This window comes from Mycteria americana, chromosome 5 (assembly GCF_035582795.1).
Source record: "Mycteria americana isolate JAX WOST 10 ecotype Jacksonville Zoo and Gardens chromosome 5, USCA_MyAme_1.0, whole genome shotgun sequence".
In the NCBI taxonomy this organism is placed as follows: Eukaryota; Metazoa; Chordata; class Aves; order Ciconiiformes; family Ciconiidae; genus Mycteria; species Mycteria americana.
In genome coordinates, this window is record NC_134369.1 from 62,075,674 (window position 1) to 62,098,259 (window position 22,586).

At 38.8% G+C, this 22,586-nt stretch overlaps 1 protein-coding gene across 13 annotated transcripts in view; it reads left to right on the forward strand.

The window, feature by feature from the left end:
• TRAF3 (TNF receptor associated factor 3) overlaps positions 1 to 22,586 on the forward strand; it is a 72,698-nt gene that overhangs the window by 19,009 nt on the left and 31,103 nt on the right. For 12 of the 13 annotated variants that reach the window (XM_075503619.1, XM_075503618.1, XM_075503629.1 and 9 more), the window contains 2 exons: positions 18,725 to 18,981; positions 22,017 to 22,068. In XM_075503619.1, the coding sequence (XP_075359734.1) occupies positions 18,740 to 18,981; positions 22,017 to 22,068 (294 nt within the window). In that variant the 5' untranslated portion in view covers positions 18,725 to 18,739. Of the gene's footprint in view, positions 1 to 4,309; positions 4,356 to 18,724; positions 18,982 to 22,016; positions 22,069 to 22,586 lie in introns of those variants that run through there. The other variant, XM_075503627.1, reaches the window with a different exon arrangement.

Sequence of the window (22,586 nt, forward strand, 5' to 3'; positions counted from 1 at the left end):
AAAAGAAAAAAAAATTGTAAAACTGCTGTTTTAGTGCATGGAAACTCAAGAGCCCCTGTGAAGAATAAGCAAAGGACTTGTTCACAGCTGTGAGAAATTAATCTCTCCCATCTGTGGGTGGGGGAGCGGGTAGTAGGTATGTTGATTGTATCTGCGAGTCTGTACCTATGTTGCCCGTTACCTTTTCTTTAAAAGGCCAATGTAAACCTTGTTGAAACATGCCACTAAAAACAACCAACCTTTTCACCCTGTGAGCCAAAACCCAAAAGGATGCATCTACCTCCAAACTCTCCCGTTTCCTTTCTGCTTATCCCCATATAACATGCTCTGAATGCTGGCTACTGCTCCTTCTCCTGGAGGGCTGCAGCAGGAGGTAGGGAGGTGCTGAAGAGCTGCTGGAGGTTTCTGAGCTTTCCATGCCACTGTCAGCATGTGTTCAGCCATGCTTAATGTTCCAGTGAGGTCAACCCAGAAAAGACTGGGCAGGATCCTCCCCCAAGGAGGACACCTGTCTCAAGGAATAATAGGTTGCTGATGGTAGGCAGCTGGGCTGCTGTGGGCTAAAAGATCTGGCCTTGTGCCCTGCTCTGTAGGATGCAGAGGGAAGGAGGGGTGGAAAGCAGTGATGAGCATATTGTTGCAAATGAGCCAACAACTGGCTGGTTGACACCGAGCGCTCATTGTTGTTCCCTTTGCTCTTAAATGCAGCTGTGGAGAATGAAGAAATGGGGCAGGGGGGGAGCTAACCCAAATATAAATTAGACTTCTAGTGTCTAAAGAGGCAATGGATGTAAATTAAAAAAAAAAAAAAACCCAAACATAAAATTCCATCTGAACACAAGAGAAACTTCTGACTGTGGGGGTGCTCAAACACTGCAACAGGTTGCCCAGAGTGGTAGTAGAGTCACTCTTTGTGCCGATACTCAAAATCCGATGGGACACTTTTCTGGGCAGCTGGCTCTAGCTGACCCTGCTTGAGCAGGGGGGTTGGACTAGAAGATCTCCAGATGTCCCTTCCAACCTCGACCCTTCTGTGAAAGCTTCTTTAATATTCGGATGTATTCTTTAGCTGCTGTTGTGGAACACTCAGGAAATAATTACGAATGCCCTGCTGGGCATTTGTCTCACAAATGCTGCTGCTGTGTAATCATGGCAGTTTTAATTGTATGAGGAAAGCATCCAAGTGTTAAAATAGTTAATTGACTAAACTCTCTGATTTAAGCAGCAAAAGCAAAAAACCCACCAGCACCACCACCACCCCAGCCCCAGAAACCCCCCCAACACCCCAAACCTTAAAAGACTTCTTTTTTTCTTTAGTTTTTTTACCCCTTAAAATATTAGTGGGTATGAGAATAAAAGGTAGATTTAATATAACTTATAAACAATTAAGTCACTAAATATAAGAAACAACTTAAAAATTTAAAAAATTGTTTATCTTTTTTTACTTTACAAAGTAAAATCCCAAAATTATCTTCTGAAAAATGAAGGACAAGAAAGGCAGGATACATGAGAGGAGGAACAACAGAGAGAATCCTAAGAGATCCCACCGAACTCTGCAGTTTATTCCTTTCAGCCCACAACTAGTAAGACATGAGATGATTTGAATGGACTTTTCTGTAACTGTGTTTCTTTCCTGGGCTCTTTCAGTCCTCCCCTGTTTGAATTTTGCGTAGCCCTCAGAAAGACTGCAGTGCAGTAATTGTCAAGGAGGGAATTACTAGGAGGGAAAATCAAGCTATGGTGGCTCCTTTTGCAGTGTTGTGTTGCTGAGATCTGCATTTTGGAGCAGGAGCTAATGAACCGCTGCCTTCAAGTTTCCTATTTGGAGATCTGACTGCTTGCAAAAAAAGGATGTGGATAAGTTTTCATTAAGTGTCCTTGGTGTGTGCGTGGCGTGCTGGACAACCATTAAGTTTATTCATGCAGTGGTTTGTTTCTTTCTTGATACGAAACACTTGCAGTTTCTGCCTAATCCTTTGTTTTTAATCCTCTGTGCCCCAACAGTGGAGAATGAGGTAAGGTACTTTTTGTTGCCTAACATATAAAGGATAATAGAAGTAATTTCTACATGTTGTAGCATGCAACAATAACTGCATTCTGTTGGAAAGTAAAAGTTTTGATTACCTTTTTTATTGCTTGTAACTCATTGGAATTCATTGTAATAAATTCCCTGAATTATGTAGTATATTAAAGTTGACAAAGTTATTTGTACTTCATATGTATTAAAATTTTTTTTTTGGAGTAAGTTTTCACTTTGGTTATCCAATATAATGAGGAATTTTTTTCAAGAACAGTGTTCTGGGACTGTTCCTCTTTTTATGTTATCTTAAGCGCTAAAACCCCAATCTTTTCTATGTCTTATCCATGTCTTTGGATGGTTTTTTAATGCCAGAATTTTAAGGGTATAGAACTGTCATAATGCTGCTGTTTAGCTGTGGAGTGCACTTGTTCAGTAAGAATGAAACCTTGGAGGCGCCTGAATTCTCTGTGAATCAGAAGGGGTTGGGTGGTGTGTTGGGAGAGAAAGGAGAGGCTGGAAGTACAAAACTCCCTGCCCTGAGTTCAGCTTTATAGCTAAGAATATGAATGGACAGTGACCAGAGCAGTCATAATTGGTGTCTAAACTCAGGATGGGAGCTTAAAAGAGCTTTAGAACTTAAATTTCTTGCTGAGTTACTATATAAATGTTTAGTGCAGAAATTCATACTTCATTCATGACATCTGTAAGAATTATGGGCTGATTTACAATTTATATACTATTTTGGTGGCGAAAGTGTTGTACAGTTGCAGATCTCCTTTTCATATGAGTAAGAGTTTATTCTTGTAGTTTTCTATAAATCTCAGTGCTGGGCTGTTTTTCCAGCTACTGTGTTTCTAGAATGAGCCAGATTGGGCTTTCCTTGGCCAGCGTGTTTCTTCTGCCAGAGTCTGTAACCACTCGTTAGGCTGTGACTTCATATGACTCTGGTCCAAAGTAGCATGGCTGCTACTTTATTAGTAGCAATAGCCTTTCCTTTGCACCTCCTGAGGTCCAAAGGTGAGGTGTAGCATGTGACAAAGATCAAAAAATCAGAAAGCCACAAAAAAGACTCATCTATAGCTGTGGAAGTTTGTGGCATTTCTCCTGACTAGATAAATGTTATCTTGGTCTCATGTTACAAAGTCACTTTAGGCATGACAATGGGAATGAGAGCCTAGCACGTTTAGTGGCAGGTATGCAAATTCTGTGACTGTCTGAACTTCCATAACCAGCTCTGTGTAACTGCTGAGGCTGATCCATCTTCGCAGCATTCTGTGCAGGATGACAGCTGGGAACACGCTGCCGAGGTGGGCCCTTGGTGCCAGTCTGCTTAGTGTCATCTGGGAACATCGCTGCTCTGGCACTACGGAATAGCTGCTCAGATTTGTCAGAGTTCACTGGCACTGTTGGACTCTGTGGTAGGTGGATGCAAACTTCATTGACAAGATTTGAGAAACTAACATTCTTGTAGAAATGTGGTTTGACTGTATATATTGTAAATGGTCAGGTGAGGTTACTGCAACTTGGTCACAAAATGTTGTCCTTGAAGTGTAAATATGAGAGAGACTGTGGGGACTTCACATTTAGTGTACTGGTGGCCTGGGCATTGTTGTAGTGTTTGTTACATCTAAACTTTACTATCAATGTTTAGGAATGCATGTAGATAGAGATTAATGGAGATTTGTATTAATTATGCTTTCAGACTCTTTTCCTCTTTTTCTCTGTGCCTGTAAAAATTCCAGGATCAAACAAGCTTCCCCAAACCAGGTTGCTTTCTTCCAATGATCTGTTTGAATATTGTCGTAGGGTGTTTGGTGGGTTGTTTTTGGTTTTTGTTTTTTTTTTTTTTTTAAGAAACACTGCAGAACAATTAGTTACTTTCCCAGAATTGGGCTGATGTTTCCAAATGGAATTTAACAGACTGTTACCAAGAAAATGCCACTGCTCTGAAGATTTTGTACAGTCTGTAATGACACGTAATGTATCTGGGTGGAGAAGTTTGTATGTGTGTGAAGGCAGGAAAAATTAGCTGTGATTTTTACGTCATGCATGTCCTTCTATAATGCTGTTTTGTTGAGAGTCCTTTGTGAACAATAGTGGAGGAAAACAATGGTTTAAAAATCAGACGTTGGTACGTTACCTATAATGTTCTTTATGTTATTTTTAAAATTTATCATTAAAAATTAGTTTGATACTTCCTCAGTTTCATTAGGCTAACTTTACAGATGCTGAGAAGCCTGTTACAGGGTTTTTGAATGAAGGTAACAACTTAAACTTTTCTTTCTTTAGGGCAAAGAAAGAAACCGGGCAGACTATAGCAAAGCTCCCCTTATTGGTAAGAGTAAAGAGAACCCTAACAGAGCATTGAGAAAGCCTATTCTCCTTTCTCCTCAAGTTGCCAGTCAAATGAGATTAAAATGAAACGAAGGAAATGGAAGACTCTCTGATTGCTTACAAGTTTGGGGGAAGGGACGGGTGTTAGCGTGTGGGGAAAAAAAGAAGTATACAAATTTCATCAAGAAAACTGTTGCACAAACTTTGGAAATCAAGAGTTTGTTGGTTTTGGTTTGTTTGTTTGGTTTTTTTTTTTTTTTTTTTTTTTTAAACTAACCAGTCCCCTTTTAATATTGTAATCTCTTCATTTGTCTTTCAAGGAGAATCGTTAAGTGAGAAGTAGTACATAATTTCCAGACTGATACAGAGTTTACCTGGTAGCAGGTAGCTAGTGAAGAGGTTAGAAGAGGCAGTGAGTAAGAGCAAAGGTTGGGCTGGGAAGAGGACAAGAACTGTCAAGGATTTCAACCTTTATGCTGTTCTGACAGCAGCTGTGATACTGATGAGGTATTTAAATGGAAGAGGGTCTTGTAACCTGTTCTTGAGGTGAACCTGTTATAAAGAGTAGATTCTAAGAAAATAGATGTATTTTATGGAATTGTGTTACTGCTAGTTTGGAGACTCACCTTTAATCTTCTGATGCTTGTTACTTGACTTGTGGGTTGCTTGAAACTATATTCACATCTATGCTGAATTCTTTGGTGGCACTGTCACTGCTTTGTGTGGCTGTGATATGGTAAAATTCTTTCTTGTTGCCTTTGTTTTTAGTACAACTTTTTGGCTGCTGGGAAAAATCTCACATTTGTCAAGCATGAAAATTCTGATAACGCTGGATAAACTTTGAAGCAGAAATACTTATTTGGAATCACAGATCTATTTTCTCTCAGTGGTTGTTTTTTTTTTGGTTTTGTGTTTTATTTGAGTGCATGGCTGAACTGGACTGTACTCAATCCAAACTTCATGATCTTGCTACTCAAAGGTTAGGAGACAAATTGCTACTACACTTATTAAGGAGTTTTTGATTTTGATTTTTTTTTTTTTTTCCTCCTAAAGCATGAGTATTTGGATAGAGGAGAACGTTTTACCTGAGCAGTCTTTTTAATGCATTGAAGTAGGTGGTTAGGATTCATGTGGAGTATTTTTCTACTTGCCTGCCATCTCCAACTTTGCTGGAAATCTCCTTTTTGCCTTGGTTTCTAATTCAGCACCTAGTCATACACATGATGTTTTCTCTTTACATCAAAAATGTAATACTTTTTGTGAGGATGAGCATTTATTTTGATGACTTGGGTCTGAATTTTCATGTGTAACATGTGGTTTCCATTGCATTGCTGCTATGATGAGAGACACCAGGAAAATATATTGCAAAAATCTGTGTTGATTTTTATGTTGTGCTTCAAGGTAAAACTTGAATGTGGTAGTGGAGGGCTTGGTTGAAACTACTGCTCAAAACTCCGCAGATGAGAGGAAAAAGAGGGCTATATAAAGGATAGTATATGAGTACAAAAAGTTTGTATTAATAGAGGTGAGCTCTTACTTGCATATAATATTCAGCTTAGGCTACTTTTTGGAAAAAATATATCTAGAGATGGTAAAAAAAAAAAATTTGAGTGATGACATATCATTAAAAATTTAAAATTTTCATATGGGAAGAGAGAAAATTGGGATTGTCCTCATTCAGCTGAACTTAGATACTGTGGATTTGCCTTAATTACAGCTGTTGTTGGCCTTCTGTCCTCTGTAAGTGCGCTACTGAAATCCCTTACTTCAGTGAGACACAGAAGCTGTTTGGATTGATAACAAAATGTATCCTTGTTCCAAAATGGGATAACCTTCACTTATACTTATTTGCCGACAGCTGTGCTGGTGATAGCTGTGACTAGTACAACTCTGGTGTAGTCAATACCCAGGAGAATAAATTACTAAAACTATATAAAGAAAAAAATACAGTGTGAGTTTGCGTATAGCTAGTTTCATAATTCCCCTTTTTTTCTGAATAACTGTCTTAAAAAGTGGAAGATTAAAAAAAACCCAACCAAGCAAAAAACCAAAAAACCCACCCCAAACCAAAGAACAAGGGAAAACCAAATTTTTGACACCTGATGATTAACCTATAAAACTTGCTGATCTGAGATAACACTAGGAATTTTCTGCTCTTGGCTTCAAAATAATTGCTTCTAGGGTTAGCAGTGGTATAGAGGAAACGGGAGTCATGCTTAACAGATGCTTTGGAGCTACCTTTTTAATTTTTTTTCTTTTTTTTTTTTTTTCTTTTTCCTCCAACTGTTACATGTTGCTAGAAAACTTTCAGCTATGTCTACTGAAAGCAAATAGCCCTATTTCATAGGCTTGAATGAAATTATGATGGGATGTCAGTCTGTGCTGTAGGCTATGAGCCTGTCGCTAGTGTGTTGTAGAGGCTGTTTAATGATGGAAAAGAATCCCAGGAACTGGATTGTGCCTGGCTTCATGGATGCATATTATGGCATTTTTTACGTATTTTGGGACTTTATGCTATATTGTGGGAAGTGCATTTATATATGTTCTTAATTAGATTTAATATGATACTTTTTTGAGATCCTCTAAAGGCAGCAGTACAAGAGCTTCTAGAACAATGTGAAGCAGTTAGAAGAAAGCACTCTTCACAGAAGGCTTTATAATGTTACTGTGGTAGTTCTGCTTATGCATGGAGATGAGGGTACCTTGACCTCTCTAGCTGTTTGTCTATAATATTATACCTAATGTTTTCAGATCCTGAAATTGCTTCATATAGATCATAAAGCATTGTGCTGAAGTTTAATTGGAAAGTATTATGGAAAACAAAAAAAGAACTTATTTTTTTGAGGCTAAGGGTGGGCATTTGCTCCAATTGGAAGTTATTCTTTGCATTCTGTGTCTTTAGACTGTGCCTACATGGATCTTCATAATGCAATAAGTTCCTTCCTTTCTTATGTTGCTGGGAGACATGTTTTGTGAATCTAAATCGTCAGTTACAAAAAATGCAGCTTCTTCCATGAATACCTTTATAAAGGTAAATGCTTTAGGTAGCAGTGAATGTGAAGTTCTGATTCTGAATATTTTGACAAGTCTGAATTAAGGGTCTATGACTTTTTCCAAACCTTGTTTTTTGCTCTTGAAAACTCAACTTCAGTAATACATTTTTACTAGAGATGTAGAAACTGAAATGCACTTTAGTATAACTAGAAATACTAGCACAAATGTCTTGGTGGTTTGTTTTTTTAAATGGTTTTATTTTTCTATGGTTTTTTTTCTTCCAGATTCCACTTACAAATGTGTTTCAATTGGGTTTTTTTCCTCCAATAGAAAAATCTTAACAACACAACACCCACCCCTCCACCCCCACCCCTTCCCCAAACTTCAAGATGTTGGTCATAGAAAATACAATATGAGTAGTGAAATATGCAGTATAAACACTGAAATCACTGAAGTTAAACCTGCTATCACTTCATTAAACAAGTGGGCAATGTTTTTGTCTTCCCCCACATTCTGATAAATAGTAAAATACAAGCAAATGACAAGAGACTTGCCCTTATGCCCTTTTTCCTTTTTCTTCGGGAATAAGCAATGATTTTAGACAAAGCTGAAGATGCTATCTAGAATGGTGGAAAAATCCACTTAAGATCAGTGAGAGGTTGAGATCTGTGCATGAATGAATGTCTTCCAGGCAGTTTAATATTAAATATTGTGATGATGTCGCTTGCTGTTGTTAGTTTCTAGAATTTGATTAGTATTTAGGGCAGTGTGAAAAAGTAATTCTTTCTTACCTGTGTTTATAGTATGCAGTGTCAACTGGATAAAATGGAAGAGCAGAAATGTTTTGTGTGGGTGAGTTAGTTTCCGTAGGAGACAGGATAGATAGATTTTTTTGGGGCTTTGGATGTAGGCTTAGAAACTTACCTTGGTTAGAGTGGAAGTGAGATACTGTGATCGCAGTTTTCTGGGATAGCCATTTCTAGTTCCACAGTACTTCATTTCGACGTTGAATTCAAAAAGTGCAGAGCCATACTTGAAGCTGCATTCCATTTCATTTACCAGCTTCCTCTATACTCTGCTGTGTTCAGAATTTCCTGGGAGGATTATTTTGTTAAAGATGAGCTGCATTTTAAAATCAGATTAGTATTTTTGGGATTCTTGAGAAGGCAGTTTTCCTGTAATTACTTATAATAAGCCTCTTGAAGTACTTCGGGTTTTTTTATGTGCTGGTCTCTGACACCTTTGCCTTCAGATACTTTCTTCTAATAATTGCAGAAGATGAGGTAAAGAATTTTAAGACAGTGTCCTGGTTTCGGCTGGGATAGAGTTAATTTTCTTCCTAGTAGCCGGTATAGTGCTGTGCTTTGGATTTTAGTATAAGAATAATATTGATAACACGCTGATGTTTTGGCTGTCGCTAAGCGGTGTTTACATTGGTCAAGGATTTTCCCCCCCTTCAGCTCCCCATGCTCTGCCAGGTGCCCAAGAAATGGGAGGGGGCACAGCCAGGATAGTTGATCCAAACTGACCAAAGGGCTATTCCATACCATATGATGTCATGCCCAGTATATAAACTGGGGGGAGTTGGCCGGGGGGTAGCGATCACTGCTTGGGGACTGGCTGGGCGTCGGTCGGCGGGTGGTGAGCAGTTGTATTTTTTTTTTATATATATATTTTTTCCCTTTTTTTCCCTCCCTTGGGTTTTGTTCCTCTCTCTCTCTCGTTTTTTTTTCCCCCTCTCATTATAATTCATTATTATTACTACTATTATTTTGTTCCAATTATTAAACTGTTATTATCTCAACCCACGAGTTTTCTTACTTTTGCTCTTTCGATTCTCTCCCCCATCCCACCGGGGGGGGGGAGGGAAGCGAGCGAGCGGCTGCGTGGTGCTTGGCTGCCGGCTGGGGCTAAACCACGACAGACAGGTAGTACCTCTTCTTAGATGTCAAGGCTGGATTCATTAAGAGTCAGCACAGATGCACTCTGCCAGAAACTGGCAATGCAGAAAGTATTCTTCATGCACTTTCCAGTCAGCAGAGCAGATAGACTGTGATTTGAAGAATATCTATTGCTATTCTGCTAGACTTTTCAAATTTCATTAGGTTTGAAACTGAGGATCTCTTTGATTAGCAGAGTGGAAAAGAACAGCATCCATTGATAAGTCTTGGTTTAAAAAAAAAAAAAAGACTGACAACAACTTCAAAAGACAGCAAGATTTTTTGATTCCTACTTGGTGATTTCAGAGATGAAGAGACTTTGGTGTCTTAAGTTGATATAATTTAAAAGCAAGTTGTTTCTGAGATCATGCAGCAGATTTTTCTTGAAGGCATACCTTGGGAGGAAAAGGGGACTCTTTTAGGTCGCTAGAGAATGAGACATCTTTTTCTAGGACTGTATACTTCTGCCAAAATGATTTGGACATGCCATCTCCCTTAACCCTTGTTGATCCTTGTTAGGATTTGTCATGGGTAGTTCAAATTTACTGTTTCCTGGTCACAGCATGCGTAAGTGGGAAACATAGTGAACGACTTCTCTTTCAGCTGTATGTGATTTGACATTACCACTTGTAACATGTGAACCAATGAATTCTATGCCATGCAACAGAATTAAAGGAAATGTTAGGCTTGCTGCAAAATGAGAAGTGGAGGAAATCTGGACTGATGAAAATGGGTTTCCATAAAGAATGCAAATATAAGCTGGTTTTGCTAGTTCTCTCTTCAAAGCGTATATAAAACAGTTTTGCAAAAGGAAACAAAGGAGCTTTAACTTGAAATATTATGATTATCATGGCATTTCCCAGAATATTTGATCTGAATATTTTTCTTCTGTGGTAGATTAGAACTTTTCCTTTGTAAACGGAGTCAGAAGTTACAAAAAAAATACAGTGTTGATCCACTTCCTCCCCATGGGACTGGCATGTGTATCTCAATTATGGACTTCCCCTGAACAGCAGAGGAAGAGATTAAAGTATGCTTTGTCCTATGATCATCTGATTGTCTTTTGATCTTTCATTCTTTAAATGCTTCTACTAAAAACCTTGTGTAGAAATATGGATCCCAACTGGGGGTTAATTTCATAGGTGGAATACAATAACCTTGTATGTTTTCTCTTTTCTCTCATGCACCCATAGACAAGAACCCAAATTGGAATTCAAAATGCAGAAGAAAGTACACAGGGCGAGCTTGGACAGCATGTCTCTTATCTGTTGTCTTGTGACCCAGGCTTTCAAAGCTTGAGAGGTCTTTTGATTTCTAAAAGAGTCATTTGATTTCTTGCACTTCAAATGACTTTATACTGTGTTTTGGTAGCCCACTGAGATTACGGAGTAATTATTGAGAGCTGTAGATGGCAAGTGTAAGTCAAAATACGAACACTTTGTTTTTACTACTGCCTCAGGCTGAATCGTAAAGCCATTTTGCCAGCCATATGTCATTATTCAAAAGAATGCTGTTAACTTTCAAAAAAGTAATAGTTGAACATAGCGTCACATAAAAATCAGCTTGCCTAAATTGCACTGAATTACTTTTCTGTTGTCTTTTTTTAATAGTTAAAATTGAAACCCTTTTAAAATTTTTCTTCTCATCAGTGCAGTATGTTAGACTGAAAGTTAATTCTATTCAATGTATTATTGGGTAGTTATTAAAAGTGTCAGTCCCTTTGGAGTATCCCTTGGATACTCCAAAAAAAATTAATACTACATTATTATTTATAAATATTCCCATTCTTATCTCCTAATACTGATGTAATTACTTTGCACGTCTATCCAATGCTTTCTTTTCTGTTTAGAATCCAGAAATTTGTTACACACAGGAGGGAGTATATATTAGAACTGTTTCCATGAAAGCAGTCTAGCAGGCTTGCTAAATTGAGTTCCCTGTACTGGGATGCTGGTTTGTTTAATCCTGTAATACACTTCACATGAATGTGTAGACTTGTTGAAAGAAAGAGCGCCAAGGAAAGTGATTAAAAGTTAAAAGAATAAAACAATGTAGAACTTAGCTTACCATTCTTTCCTGCTATTCAGTCATCTTGCAAACTAGAACATGGGAAATGTTTGCGATTCAAGTGACGTGCATAGTTGTTCTTTTGCAAGAATATCAAGATACCATTTTTCGTTATGCTTCTGATTTTCTAGTTCAGATAGGAAAAGAAGGAATAGCCTTTACCATCCAAGCCAAAAATAGTTTTGCTATTTGTTCAATAATTTTTGCAGAATAGAGACCTTAAAGATTATAGTGAAATCTGGTTTAGTTGCTTGAGAACATAGCAGTTCATGTATCAGAACAGGCCTTTTTTCTACATCAGAATATCATGCCATAATTGCTATAATAAAAACTCCTCACAGAGGAGTGTTAAGTACTGGAACAGGTTGCTTGGAGAGGTTGTGGTATCCTCATCCTTGGAGTTTTTGAAAACTCAGCCTTGGAGAACCTGACTTTCTAACTTTGAAGTTGACCTTGCTCTGAACAGGAGGCTGGGCTAGATAACCTCCCGAATTGCCTTCCAACCTCAGCGTCTCTGGGATACTGCACTCATAAGTGACTGAGAAGAGCTTGCAAATGGCAGAAGCTTCTTGTGCAGAGAATACTCAGTATCTTCTGTGTGTTTTCAAATGCTTCTGTCCTCCTTGCTTATATCCAAGGAGTGATTTTTCCTGTTGGTCTTCACCTGTTCTATTATGTGTATGATCTCAAGGTCATCTTCACAGTTGGTTTGCATTAGTTTGTGCAAGGAAGGTGGATGCTTATGGAAGTATAGGGCAAAGTTTAAAGTAGTTAAAATACCCAATTTATTTTAACACAAGGAAAAATAAGTTTTAAATATGGATGCTGCTTTTATATTTGTATAAGAATTAGATGTTAGTATTTGAATGTTTTGCATAAAAGAAAGTAAGGAATGGTCTCATCTTTTTCACTGTGTAGTTATATCTAGCATTAGTGACCAGCAACCTTTCCCCGTCCTCCCCTATCCCCCTCAGAATTTCTGCTTAAAGCATACGCTAGAAATACCTCAGCACTGGTTGGTTGATTCTATATATGCTGTATAGAAGCAGTGAACAGTGCTTCAAGCATGACAAGTGCATGGAGGGAAAAAAAAATATCAGTAGTTCCCCCGTACAAACAAGAGGAGGGAAAATGCCAGGACTTCTGACCTCACACAAGGCAAAATTGATGGATGGTCCTCTGCTTTCAAACCTCCCACTCCAGTGCTGCTTCAGTCACTGCTTAGATATTTTGGGGGAGTATTTGCATTTTATTTATCCATTGTTCTTCTGTGCCCCTGTCCAGACTCAACGGTGGGGCTTTTACCAGAATGCCAGGCTGAGGGGTGGCTGGGTGTTGTGAGAACGGGCCTCTGCAGCAAGACACCCTCATGCTTAAGAGTTCTAGAGTCAAGTTTCCCATGGCAGTCTCCCTGCTTAGCTTTAATTTTTTTTGACATGTGTGCACTGAGTAAATTGATAATATGTTGTCACCAATATACTGCTTTCAGCTTGCATTATTGTTTTAACCAGTCATCAAGGTATGACAGTATACGTTGCATATTATAATCACACTCAGAATTAGAAGCAGAACTGAGAAGACTTGTCAAAAGGTGGTGAAAGAAAGATGTATGTTCTTTTCCGTAAGTATGTGCTAGGAATTTATGAGAAGCTATAAAATGCTGAAATATAAGACAAAGGAAAAGTTTGGATTTTTAAAATAATTTAATTTTAAGATAAAGATTTCTGTGTGATAACTTGAAGGAATAATTCTTAGTGACAGAAAGCACATGGGCTAGGAAGACTGAAGAGCTGGAAACACTACTCCAGGTACCTGATTATTTGGCGCTCTGAGGGTATCCTGTAAAGTACAGAAGAAAATTCTGTGAAGAGTGAAACTGATGAAGTCTGGTTTCCTACTAATCTCTGCTCTACATCCCTTTTTTACCCCTACTCCCCCCCTCCTCAATAAAAATAAAAATAAAAAAAGACCTTCAGCCCACCCCCTGTGATTATAATAGTGGAGGAGACTAAGACCATGAAGTTTGCCTGGCCAAGAGGGAGCAGGTGGTCTTGGCTGGTTTGGATGTAACTGTGTACTGACTGGTCAACTGATAGACCACACGGAGGTGGTGATGATTGAGGTTGCACTTTGACAGCCTCTTGCTCACTGGGACACTACATCAAGTTTCTCTTTCTGTTCCCCACGTAGCTGCTCATTTTCATGAAACTGTCTGTCCAGTTGGTTCCCAAATGTTTTTGAGAGGCTGGGAGGAGAGACAGGACAATCACAAGCCCTATTTCATTAAAAGCTAGACTAAAAAAACATACCCCACACTACCAAAAAAATGTCCTAGTTAGCATGAGATGCTGAAGTTTGTGTGGTTTTACACTTTTTAGATAAAAATATATAAACTGTTTTTTGAAGAGGGAAGGTTGAATCATCTCATTGGTCACTTCTCTGCTGTGATCTTTAGCTCCCTGTCCAACTTCAGGTTTCTTTTTCAGAACTTAATTTAGATATTGCGCATGCAGTGATGTTCTGCTTGAGTAACTTCTGTTCTCAGTGCAAATTGTAATTTGATCGAAAAGCTTTTCTGTCCTAAGCAATAACCAAATTAGATTGTGTCTTCTGTTACCCTCTTCTCTGGTAGTCTAACAGATATTTATCTCAAATAACTTCTTGACCTTTTTGAATTTTAAAACTTTGGCAAAAGCTTATTTGCTGTGTATTGTCAATATATTGAAACTGTCTTCATGCAGAGCTTGCTAGGTGCCAAATCCCGTGGTCCCTTTTGCAATTGATTTTTTAGGGGGTGTTTTAGATTATGTAAGAGTTATATTTTTTCCTGGTTTTTTTTTAAGATGAAAATTTATTTTGAATTTTTATTGCTTTATTATATTTCTATGTTGCAAATTGGTTTGCTCCCAAAGAGCAAATAAAAAATATATGTGGTATAATACAGAACAGTAATGCAGATTTCTAGGATGTTTACCCTCTCTGTGGTGAGAACAGCATCCTTGCTTAAACAAGGAAAGAGCAAAATGGTTTTTGTTTGGGAACTCCCATGCTTTCTAATTCTTGGAACATCTTTGTCGATAAATTCACTTTTGCTTCCAGTTTCTAACCCTCTGTACTAATGTTAGTATGAGTTAAGTAACAACAAATTGTTCTAACCTTTATTACAGTATATACAGCCTGAAATATTAACTGAGGTCCAACCTCAGATACTGGAGTACCACTTGTATTGAACAAGAGCAGTGGCAAAAATGGAGCTCAGTGAGACATGGCAGACTGGAGCAAGTAGTGTCGCCCATCTCATGACCAGAACAATCTCTGCTTCCGTTACTTTGCAGAAGCATATGCTGGCTGTAGGAGAGGTGGCTGAAGGAATGTAATCAACAGTGGATAGAACTGACCTTGGTGACTGTGCCTCTTCTTATGTGTTTATCTGCCCTGAAAGGTGATCGTCCAAGATTTAGTAGTCTTAAAAGACATCTGAAAGTCATATTCTTTTATTGTGATGATTTTTCCAGGGATAAGAAATGGGAGCTTAAGAAATAGCTAGTGGTAAATTAGGAGTTAGGATTTAGCTTGCTGAACAAGACCTGGAGTCTTTGACTTGATGGCAGCGTGCCATGCCTTTAGGAATCAGAGGCTCCCACCAGAACTGGCCTGTCTTAAAGTTCTAGCCAGAGTCCTTTCCCCGCTTTCTGGAAGTGCGTTATCTTCACCGCTGTAAGCGCATAGTATCTTACCGAGGTGTGACTTCAAAATTGCTTCTTGTTGGCAGTTTGAAACATGATTATGGGGATATAATCTGAGTCCTGCTGTTAAAGGTTCCTGAAAAGGAAAAGAAGACATTGCAGATGTCACCCTGTAGTGGTATGTAAACCACAATAGAAAGCTGTTTGCAAAAAGGTGGCAGCTGAAATGTTTTTATTATCTGCACTTGTGTTCACCACTGATCCCATATACAGGTGTAAGAGCATGTAACTCATATGCATGAGGACATAGCTCTGTGCATACAGATTTCTGTGTGCAGTTTGATAGACATCATGTCTCCCCACCCCCTTGTTCAATGCATCTCTTTCATTGTAATAAGGAGACTTTGGTGTTCTTTTAAGCTCACTTCTCTATTGTATTTTATTGCAGTATTTCATGAATGGCTTCCTAGTTTTGCTGCATAAGATGATGCTGGCAGTTCAGAGTATTGTGGAAGAGAATTCCTCACCAAGCTGGCTACTCTGGTGCTGCGCTTATTTAGCCTTTCTGGTCTGACATACTTCTTCATAAAACAGAAATACAAAACCTGAGGCACACAAACTAGGCATATTGCATAGTAAATTTTATTTATCAGTGTGCTTTCTGGTTGTTTTCTGTGAGAAGATATCCAATATATCAATTCCAGAAGTGGAGTCCTATGGAGCCCTGTGCAGTTTATTTTGGTGTGAAATCTCTCTTGACAGCTGACAGTCCAGCCCCTGAGCAGTTTCGTATCTCTATGAAACTCTCACCTGCTGCTCATTTGGCATTCGGTACTCTTTCTCAGTTAAATCTTGAATATTCTCCTTCTCACCCCTGCCTGCCTCCTTGTGACTAATTATTCAGTTTCCATGAAGAAATCATGCTGTTGGAGGACTTCACATTTCTAGTCATCTTCAGCTTCTTTTTGTTTGGAAGAAACTTAATGGGGAAACAGACATTCAGTGGTTGTGTTGTATGACTTACAAGTTCAGGAACTTTGTGCTCTCTTGACTTGCCAATTCTCCTGTCAGCATCTCATTTAGTGCCTCTTTTTCTGAATTTCTTCTGTGGGTCAGAATCAGGCCATGCCTTGTTTTATTCTGGCATTTTAAGGAAAAATCACGTTCCCTGTGTTGTTCTTACCAGTCAACATGCTTGAAGTTGGCTTTTGACTTAGAGTTGACAGAATGGTAGAGGTCTTGAATATGATTAAAAAAAAAAAAAGGCAGTTGCAGAGGGAAAAGAGGCATTAGTACCTATCTACAAATTATAAATCAGAGAACTGAAAACCTTTACAGATTCCTAAACTGCAAGCTCCAAATGAAGCTTTTTCCACAGTCGTGGACAAGAAGCAAATCCATAGGTAGCTAAGTTTTGCCAGTCCAGATGCTTGTAGAGTTGCACTTTTTTCCCTCTCTTGCTAATCTCCTTTTCTCTTACAACTGCAACAAAGTGCCAGGTCCTAAGCTCGTGACTGGGTTCCCCCCTGTCCAGCCACAGATACTCAGCAATGGCAGTCATGCCTTGGGCAATCTCTAAAGCTAGATTACTTTTGTCAACTGCTTTACTTTCTCACTCATGGCACTTCTCTTAGCCTCCTTGTCTCTCAGACTCTTGTTCTCAGCATTGCGTGTCATTTCTTATGTGCTGGTTACAATCTCTTGAATTGCCTCTTCAGTGTCGTTGTTATCTGGGGTGGGGTGGTTGTTGTTGGGTTTTTTGGTTTTTGTGTTTTGCTTTTTTTTGTTTTGCTGTGTTTTGCTGCTGAAACTCTAGTTCAGGCTTTGCTTACTTCCCTGGTCTGAAATAATCTGAATTTCCTCATCAATGAGAAGTGCAAGGTGCTTTCAGTTAGCACTGATTTTTCTGTTTTTTTCAGATACTGTTCTGGCAAGGGATTAGATTCTGCAGTCTTTGAAGAACAGACAAGGAACAGCCAGACATTAATTCGAATTATGGACCAGAATTTATATTTCCCTTTCAGTTACTGTAGAAACTGTTTTGTTTGGGGTTTGGTTTTGGGTTTGGTTTTTTGGGTGGTTTTGAATAAGACCCAATCATTGGATCTATGTACTGAGTTATGAGGATGGTCTCCTTGGGCTCTCTCAGTGATGGAGATACAGAGAGGCTTTCCCCTGGGGTAAGGGGGCAATGAAGTGAGGATTCTTCACTCAACACCTCTACTCTTGCTCAGCTGATGTGGGTAAAGACATGAAATGGTATCTGCGATAAGGCACAATGATTTTGTCTTTTGTTTCTAGAAATAACAGCTGGCATCAGAAATGAAAGAAATTACCTTGTCTGTTTAGTCTCCATGGAGAATTCTATACCAAAAGTATAGATCCAGAAATGATCTACAAGAAAATATGTTTAATTACAAGTACTTGTTTTGGGCTTAGTGAGGGAAGATAAGAGATCACAAAAACTGTGTACAAGAAGGTTTGCGTGTTTGGGATGGTTTGCGCATTTGACTCCCTTTGTGGTACCAGTGGACGTACTTTTATAATTGAGAAGTGAACTGGCCCTCATTTAGTCATTCTGCTTCTTAAAGTTGAATTATAACTGTAGCAGTTGAGGCAATTGCAGAGCAGTGGAATAGGTTGATATTTCAAGTGTCAGTTAACTTGGAGGGAGAATTGAAGTATGCCTTTCTTGTAAATAGCCAGGCAAGTATCTGATGTAAATAGGTGTTGTATCTTCCAACTGTGCTTTCTCCTTCATGTGCTGAGGCTTAAGACCACTTATGCTTGTTTGACTACAAGATAAGCAAGGAAATTATTGAAAACCGGTTTTAAAATTTAATCTGGGGTATTCTTCCTCTGTTGCTCTGCTGATGCTTTGCATGCTGACCTAGAAGAATCGTAGTCTGAGATAATAGGTACTGTAATTCAGTCTTCCAACTGCATTAATTATTTTCTCAGCTGCCTGTCAGTTGTGCTTAGTCCTGTTGAATTAATCAAGTGGCCATGTTATGTAAGCCTTTCTCCTCTGTCAATTAGACTTGTATCACCCGTTCTCTTCATGTGGGGATGTACGATGAAAAGGTTGGAAAGTAAAGTAAAAATGTGTTGTGTTGTTCTAAAACAGACTTAAAGCAGCATGTCTTACACTTTGCTATTGCATGGGTTAGACAGGAGAAGTTGGAAGTGGAGCTGTGTAGACTCCAGATACCCTATATAGGACACTGGTGGTTGTGTGCTTTTTACAGTAGCATCTGAGTGCATGTATGGTACTGTACCAGTGTACCTTCTCCACCACACCCCTTGCTGCTTCCTCTAATGACACAACTTCAATATTAAGGACACTTTTCAGAGAGAGAGAAAGAGAAAGATGGAAGAATGCAAGCTCTGTTCTTAGTTGTTCCTAGAGTGATGCCCGTAATTAACTAACACTTTGCTCTCAGGAATAGGTTTTAATTCTTGACCTTCTAGAGCCTTTGAAAAATGTAGAATATTTTACAGATTTCCTATGCTTAATATACTTAGGTAGTTATGTATGTATTATGTTCACATGATGTGTAGATACGCATCTGTTCTTAGTGCTTTCTGTTTTTATGTAGTCTCTCAGAGATGCTGTATTTGTTTTATTTAAATGGAAAAAGAGGTCTTAATTTCTCAGAAGTTTTCTCATTTTTGCTTCACAGAAACTATCTTAGAGCATGGACACCAGTAAGAAGACAGAACCCCCTTTATCTGTAGAAATGGTACAACAAAGGGCCAATCCTGATCGCAGTCCTTCAGCATCGATTTATGTTCCAGAGCAAGGTGGCTACAAAGAGAAATTCGTAAATGCTGTGGAAGATAAGTATAAATGTGAAAAATGTCACCTCATCTTATGCAATCCTAAACAGACTGAATGTGGACACAGATTCTGTGAGACCTGCATGAATGCCTTGCTAAGGTATGTCTTTTTGGTTGTGATAGAACATGTGATACCTTTAAATCTTGTGAACTGCTGAAAATAGTGTGAATGCCGTTGTAGTTTTAGGAATACATTAAGCTAATGCCCTGGCTCGAAGCAGCCTTCCGCTTGTTGCTTGCTTGATTATTTGTTATCCATATGCTGGTGCAAACATTTGTGTTCTACTCTGGGTCAGGATGAGACAACTAAGCTTTCCATCAATATTGTTGAAACAGTTGTTAAAGTGGTTTAATCCCACGTAGTGGTGTGTTAGGTAAGAATTTCATTGCCTGTGGAGCCTAGACTGAGTAGCTATTTCATGTGACTGCTAACATGGCCAGTTTGGCATAGAATACACGTAGTAGATTGTGGCTGTGTGAGGAAGTTAGCCGGCAGAGGCTCCTTAGAGTGATGGTACCTAACCTAGCTGTGGACCCAGCCGTATAGTTGAGTGGTGGGACCCTTGGATAAATGTAACTGCTTGTGGAGCTTCCTTTCCCTGTAACGCTGCTAGCTGTATGTCCTGGGGCTTGTATGTTTTGTGGATTCTAGGAAGGGCAGGAAGGCTGGCTTCTCTATTACTGAGATGTTTGGGCCAGAGTGCAAAGTGGGTGAGTAAATGTTATAGACATAAAATGGATGCTGAGAGATGCAACCTTTCCCAGTCTAGCTAATAATAAAAGTGAGATCATTCAAGGAGCTTTTAAGAAGTATCTGTGCATCAGTGGAAGTATATTTCTTTGCCTCTCAACTTTTGATGCATGGCTACTGATTGTATTCAGCAGTGTGATTTCAAAATTTGGTCTAATGTTTGGAGACTATTCTGCAAGCTTTAATCTCCTGGGGTAAATAAGCAGTCCATACTTCCATTTACTACTGGGAAAGCACAGGTACAGAAGAGATTGAGCTCACTGGATGTTGCACACTGGAGTACTAACAGAGAGAGGATTTGACTTTGGAAGGTCTCGGTGATCTTCTGTTTACTTTTTGTGACTATCCTGACTCTAGTTAGTTTATATTTCACCTGTAAATACTGTAATCTCAGGTAGATATAAATCAAGACTACATGCAGCATGGCAAAAGAGATTGGAGGATATTACATTACTCTGTCTCATGATAGAGTAACCTCTGTACTGGGAAAATACAAGGGTCCATAGCTCACTAATCCACTCCTGTAGGTTTTGTGCTACAGCATGTCAAATTTAAAACAACAACAACAAAACCCCACCAACTTTTCTTTCAATACACATTTTCAGGTGAGGTGTAGTTTGTATTTAAGAAATGCAGTTACTTCTGAATATATGTTTTTGGAAGACTCTTACATGGTTAATAACAGTGACTGCAGAAGAGCAAACACCTGCCATGCTTGGATGTGTGCAGATGGACAGAGCACATCCTTAACAATCTAAGCAGTAACAATTCTGGCATTGCTGGAATCTGGGCAATTTTCCTTCCCTGCTGTGAGACATGCACATGTGCTTATTATGGTGCAGCTAGAATATGTGTAATTTTACCTTCCTGACTTTCCAACCAGTCTGTTACTGAAAAGGACACATGGATAAGACCATGTACCACACTGCTCTTTCATTTGAGTTATTTTACTATATTTAAGTGCTTGTTGCAAATAAATCCTTTACTAAAATTAAATTTACAGCTCCTTTTTTTGACAAATAAAAAGTGTGCCATAAAACTGGAAGCAAAATAAGTTTACTTTGTTTCTGTAGTTGGCACAAAAATTTTTCATTCAGTGTTGATATGCTACTGCGCACACACACACACTGATTATATGCTAGCAGCTTCTGTTCCAGGGTTATTTGAGGACAAAGAATTGGGAGTCAGTGTAGATAATGCAGTAAAGATGTCTGCTCAGTATGCAGCAGTAATTTAAAAGAGCAAGTGGGCTGCTTGAGTGAATTCAGTAAGAGCGAGGAAAGTATGACATTGTATTAAACACTATATGCCCTCAAGTAGATTAGTTTCCTTTTTTTTTTTAACTTAAGAAACATATTACAGATGTTGAAGCTGCAGGGTAGTTAAGATGCTCAGAAATAGGATGAGACACAGAATGGTCAGTTCAAGGAGCAGAAGCCAGTGAGGTGATTTGAAATAACCATACCGATTATATAACATAACCGAACTTACTCAGCCTTTTACACCGATTTGCACTGCTGCTAGCGGCCACAACTTACATACCCTGTCAGTGAGTTGCTTTACGAAAGAATTTACCCAGCTTTTACCTAATACTTTTCATCCATAGATCTTGGTGCTTTACGAGGGAGATCAGTATGACTATCCCCATTTTACGTGGGGAAAAGGAGCTAAAAAGGAATGAAGGGATTTACACTACGACACCTAGCAGGTCAGAGCCGGAAACAGCTGTAGGAACCCAGGTTTCCTACACTCCAGTTCAGTTTCTAGTCGCAGACTGCTCTGCTCTTCAGCCTACCTGTTGTCTAAGACATCACAGGTTTGGTAATTAGATTACCAAAACAGCTACAGGGCAATAGTTCAGATAAAGGAGGGAGCAAGGATCTGTAAGAGTTGCTAAAATGAGAACAGACTAGAAGGAGATGGACGTAAATACTTTTTTTACCCTAAAAGGATGTATAATTGACTGTCAGAGAAACTAAAGTTCAATTAGGTGTTGTTTGAAAAAGGACTGGATAATTGAAGAGACAATATTTTGCCTGTTTGCACAGGTAGATTGAGAAGTGACAAAAATTGTGGATCGGGCACAGACTGTAAAATAGGGAATGAATTTTGCCGCCTTGAAGAAAACCACTGCGCAGCTGGCTGGAGGCACTGTGGTGGTCTTATTTCCTTGGGAATGCCAGATACTGTTCACTGAAAACTCAGTGTTCAAATTGTTTGAAATAACATCATGTTATCTCATTATAATGAACTACATCCACTTTTAACGATTTTAAAATATATTGAATAATCATAACTAAGTGAAGTGCCTCATAAATGGAAATTTTTGTACAACAAAAATTGAGATAAGTTAAAATAGTTTTTCTGTTTTCTTTTCTCTCCAGTTCTTCTAGTCCAAAATGTACAGCGTGTCAAGAAAGCATAGTAAAAGATAAGGTATTGTTAAAATTGTTTCTTATTAAAGAGTACTGAATTGTGTGGAATACGTAAGATGAGTTATTGCTTTGTGGTAATTATTTCATAAGCCTAATAAGCTACCTGAGGAAGATAGTTTTGTTATAAAACCAAACCCGTGTATTTTATGTAGGAAGACAGCTCATTTTTACTGTTAACCACATGGTAGAAAACAGCATGTCAGCTTCTTCCCTAATGGTCCAGTCAGGTGTCACATCTTGTTTTCATAGTTGGGAGCTGCAGCAACACATTGCAGTTGTCCTCCCATCAACCAGGAGGATGATGAGAAATATTGCATCTCCTGCAGATGCAGAGATATGACAGATCTAGGCAAACCTTACTCCTGATTTGGCTCCAGACCAGTGTCTACAGTGTTTGGCTCCAGACCAATGTTTTTACAGTGTGTTGTTCTGTGAACCACACTGGAACCAGAACAGTGTGGAGTTACCGTAACTGTAATAGAATCAGATTCTTTTTGTATGGATAAGCTGTTTCAGTGA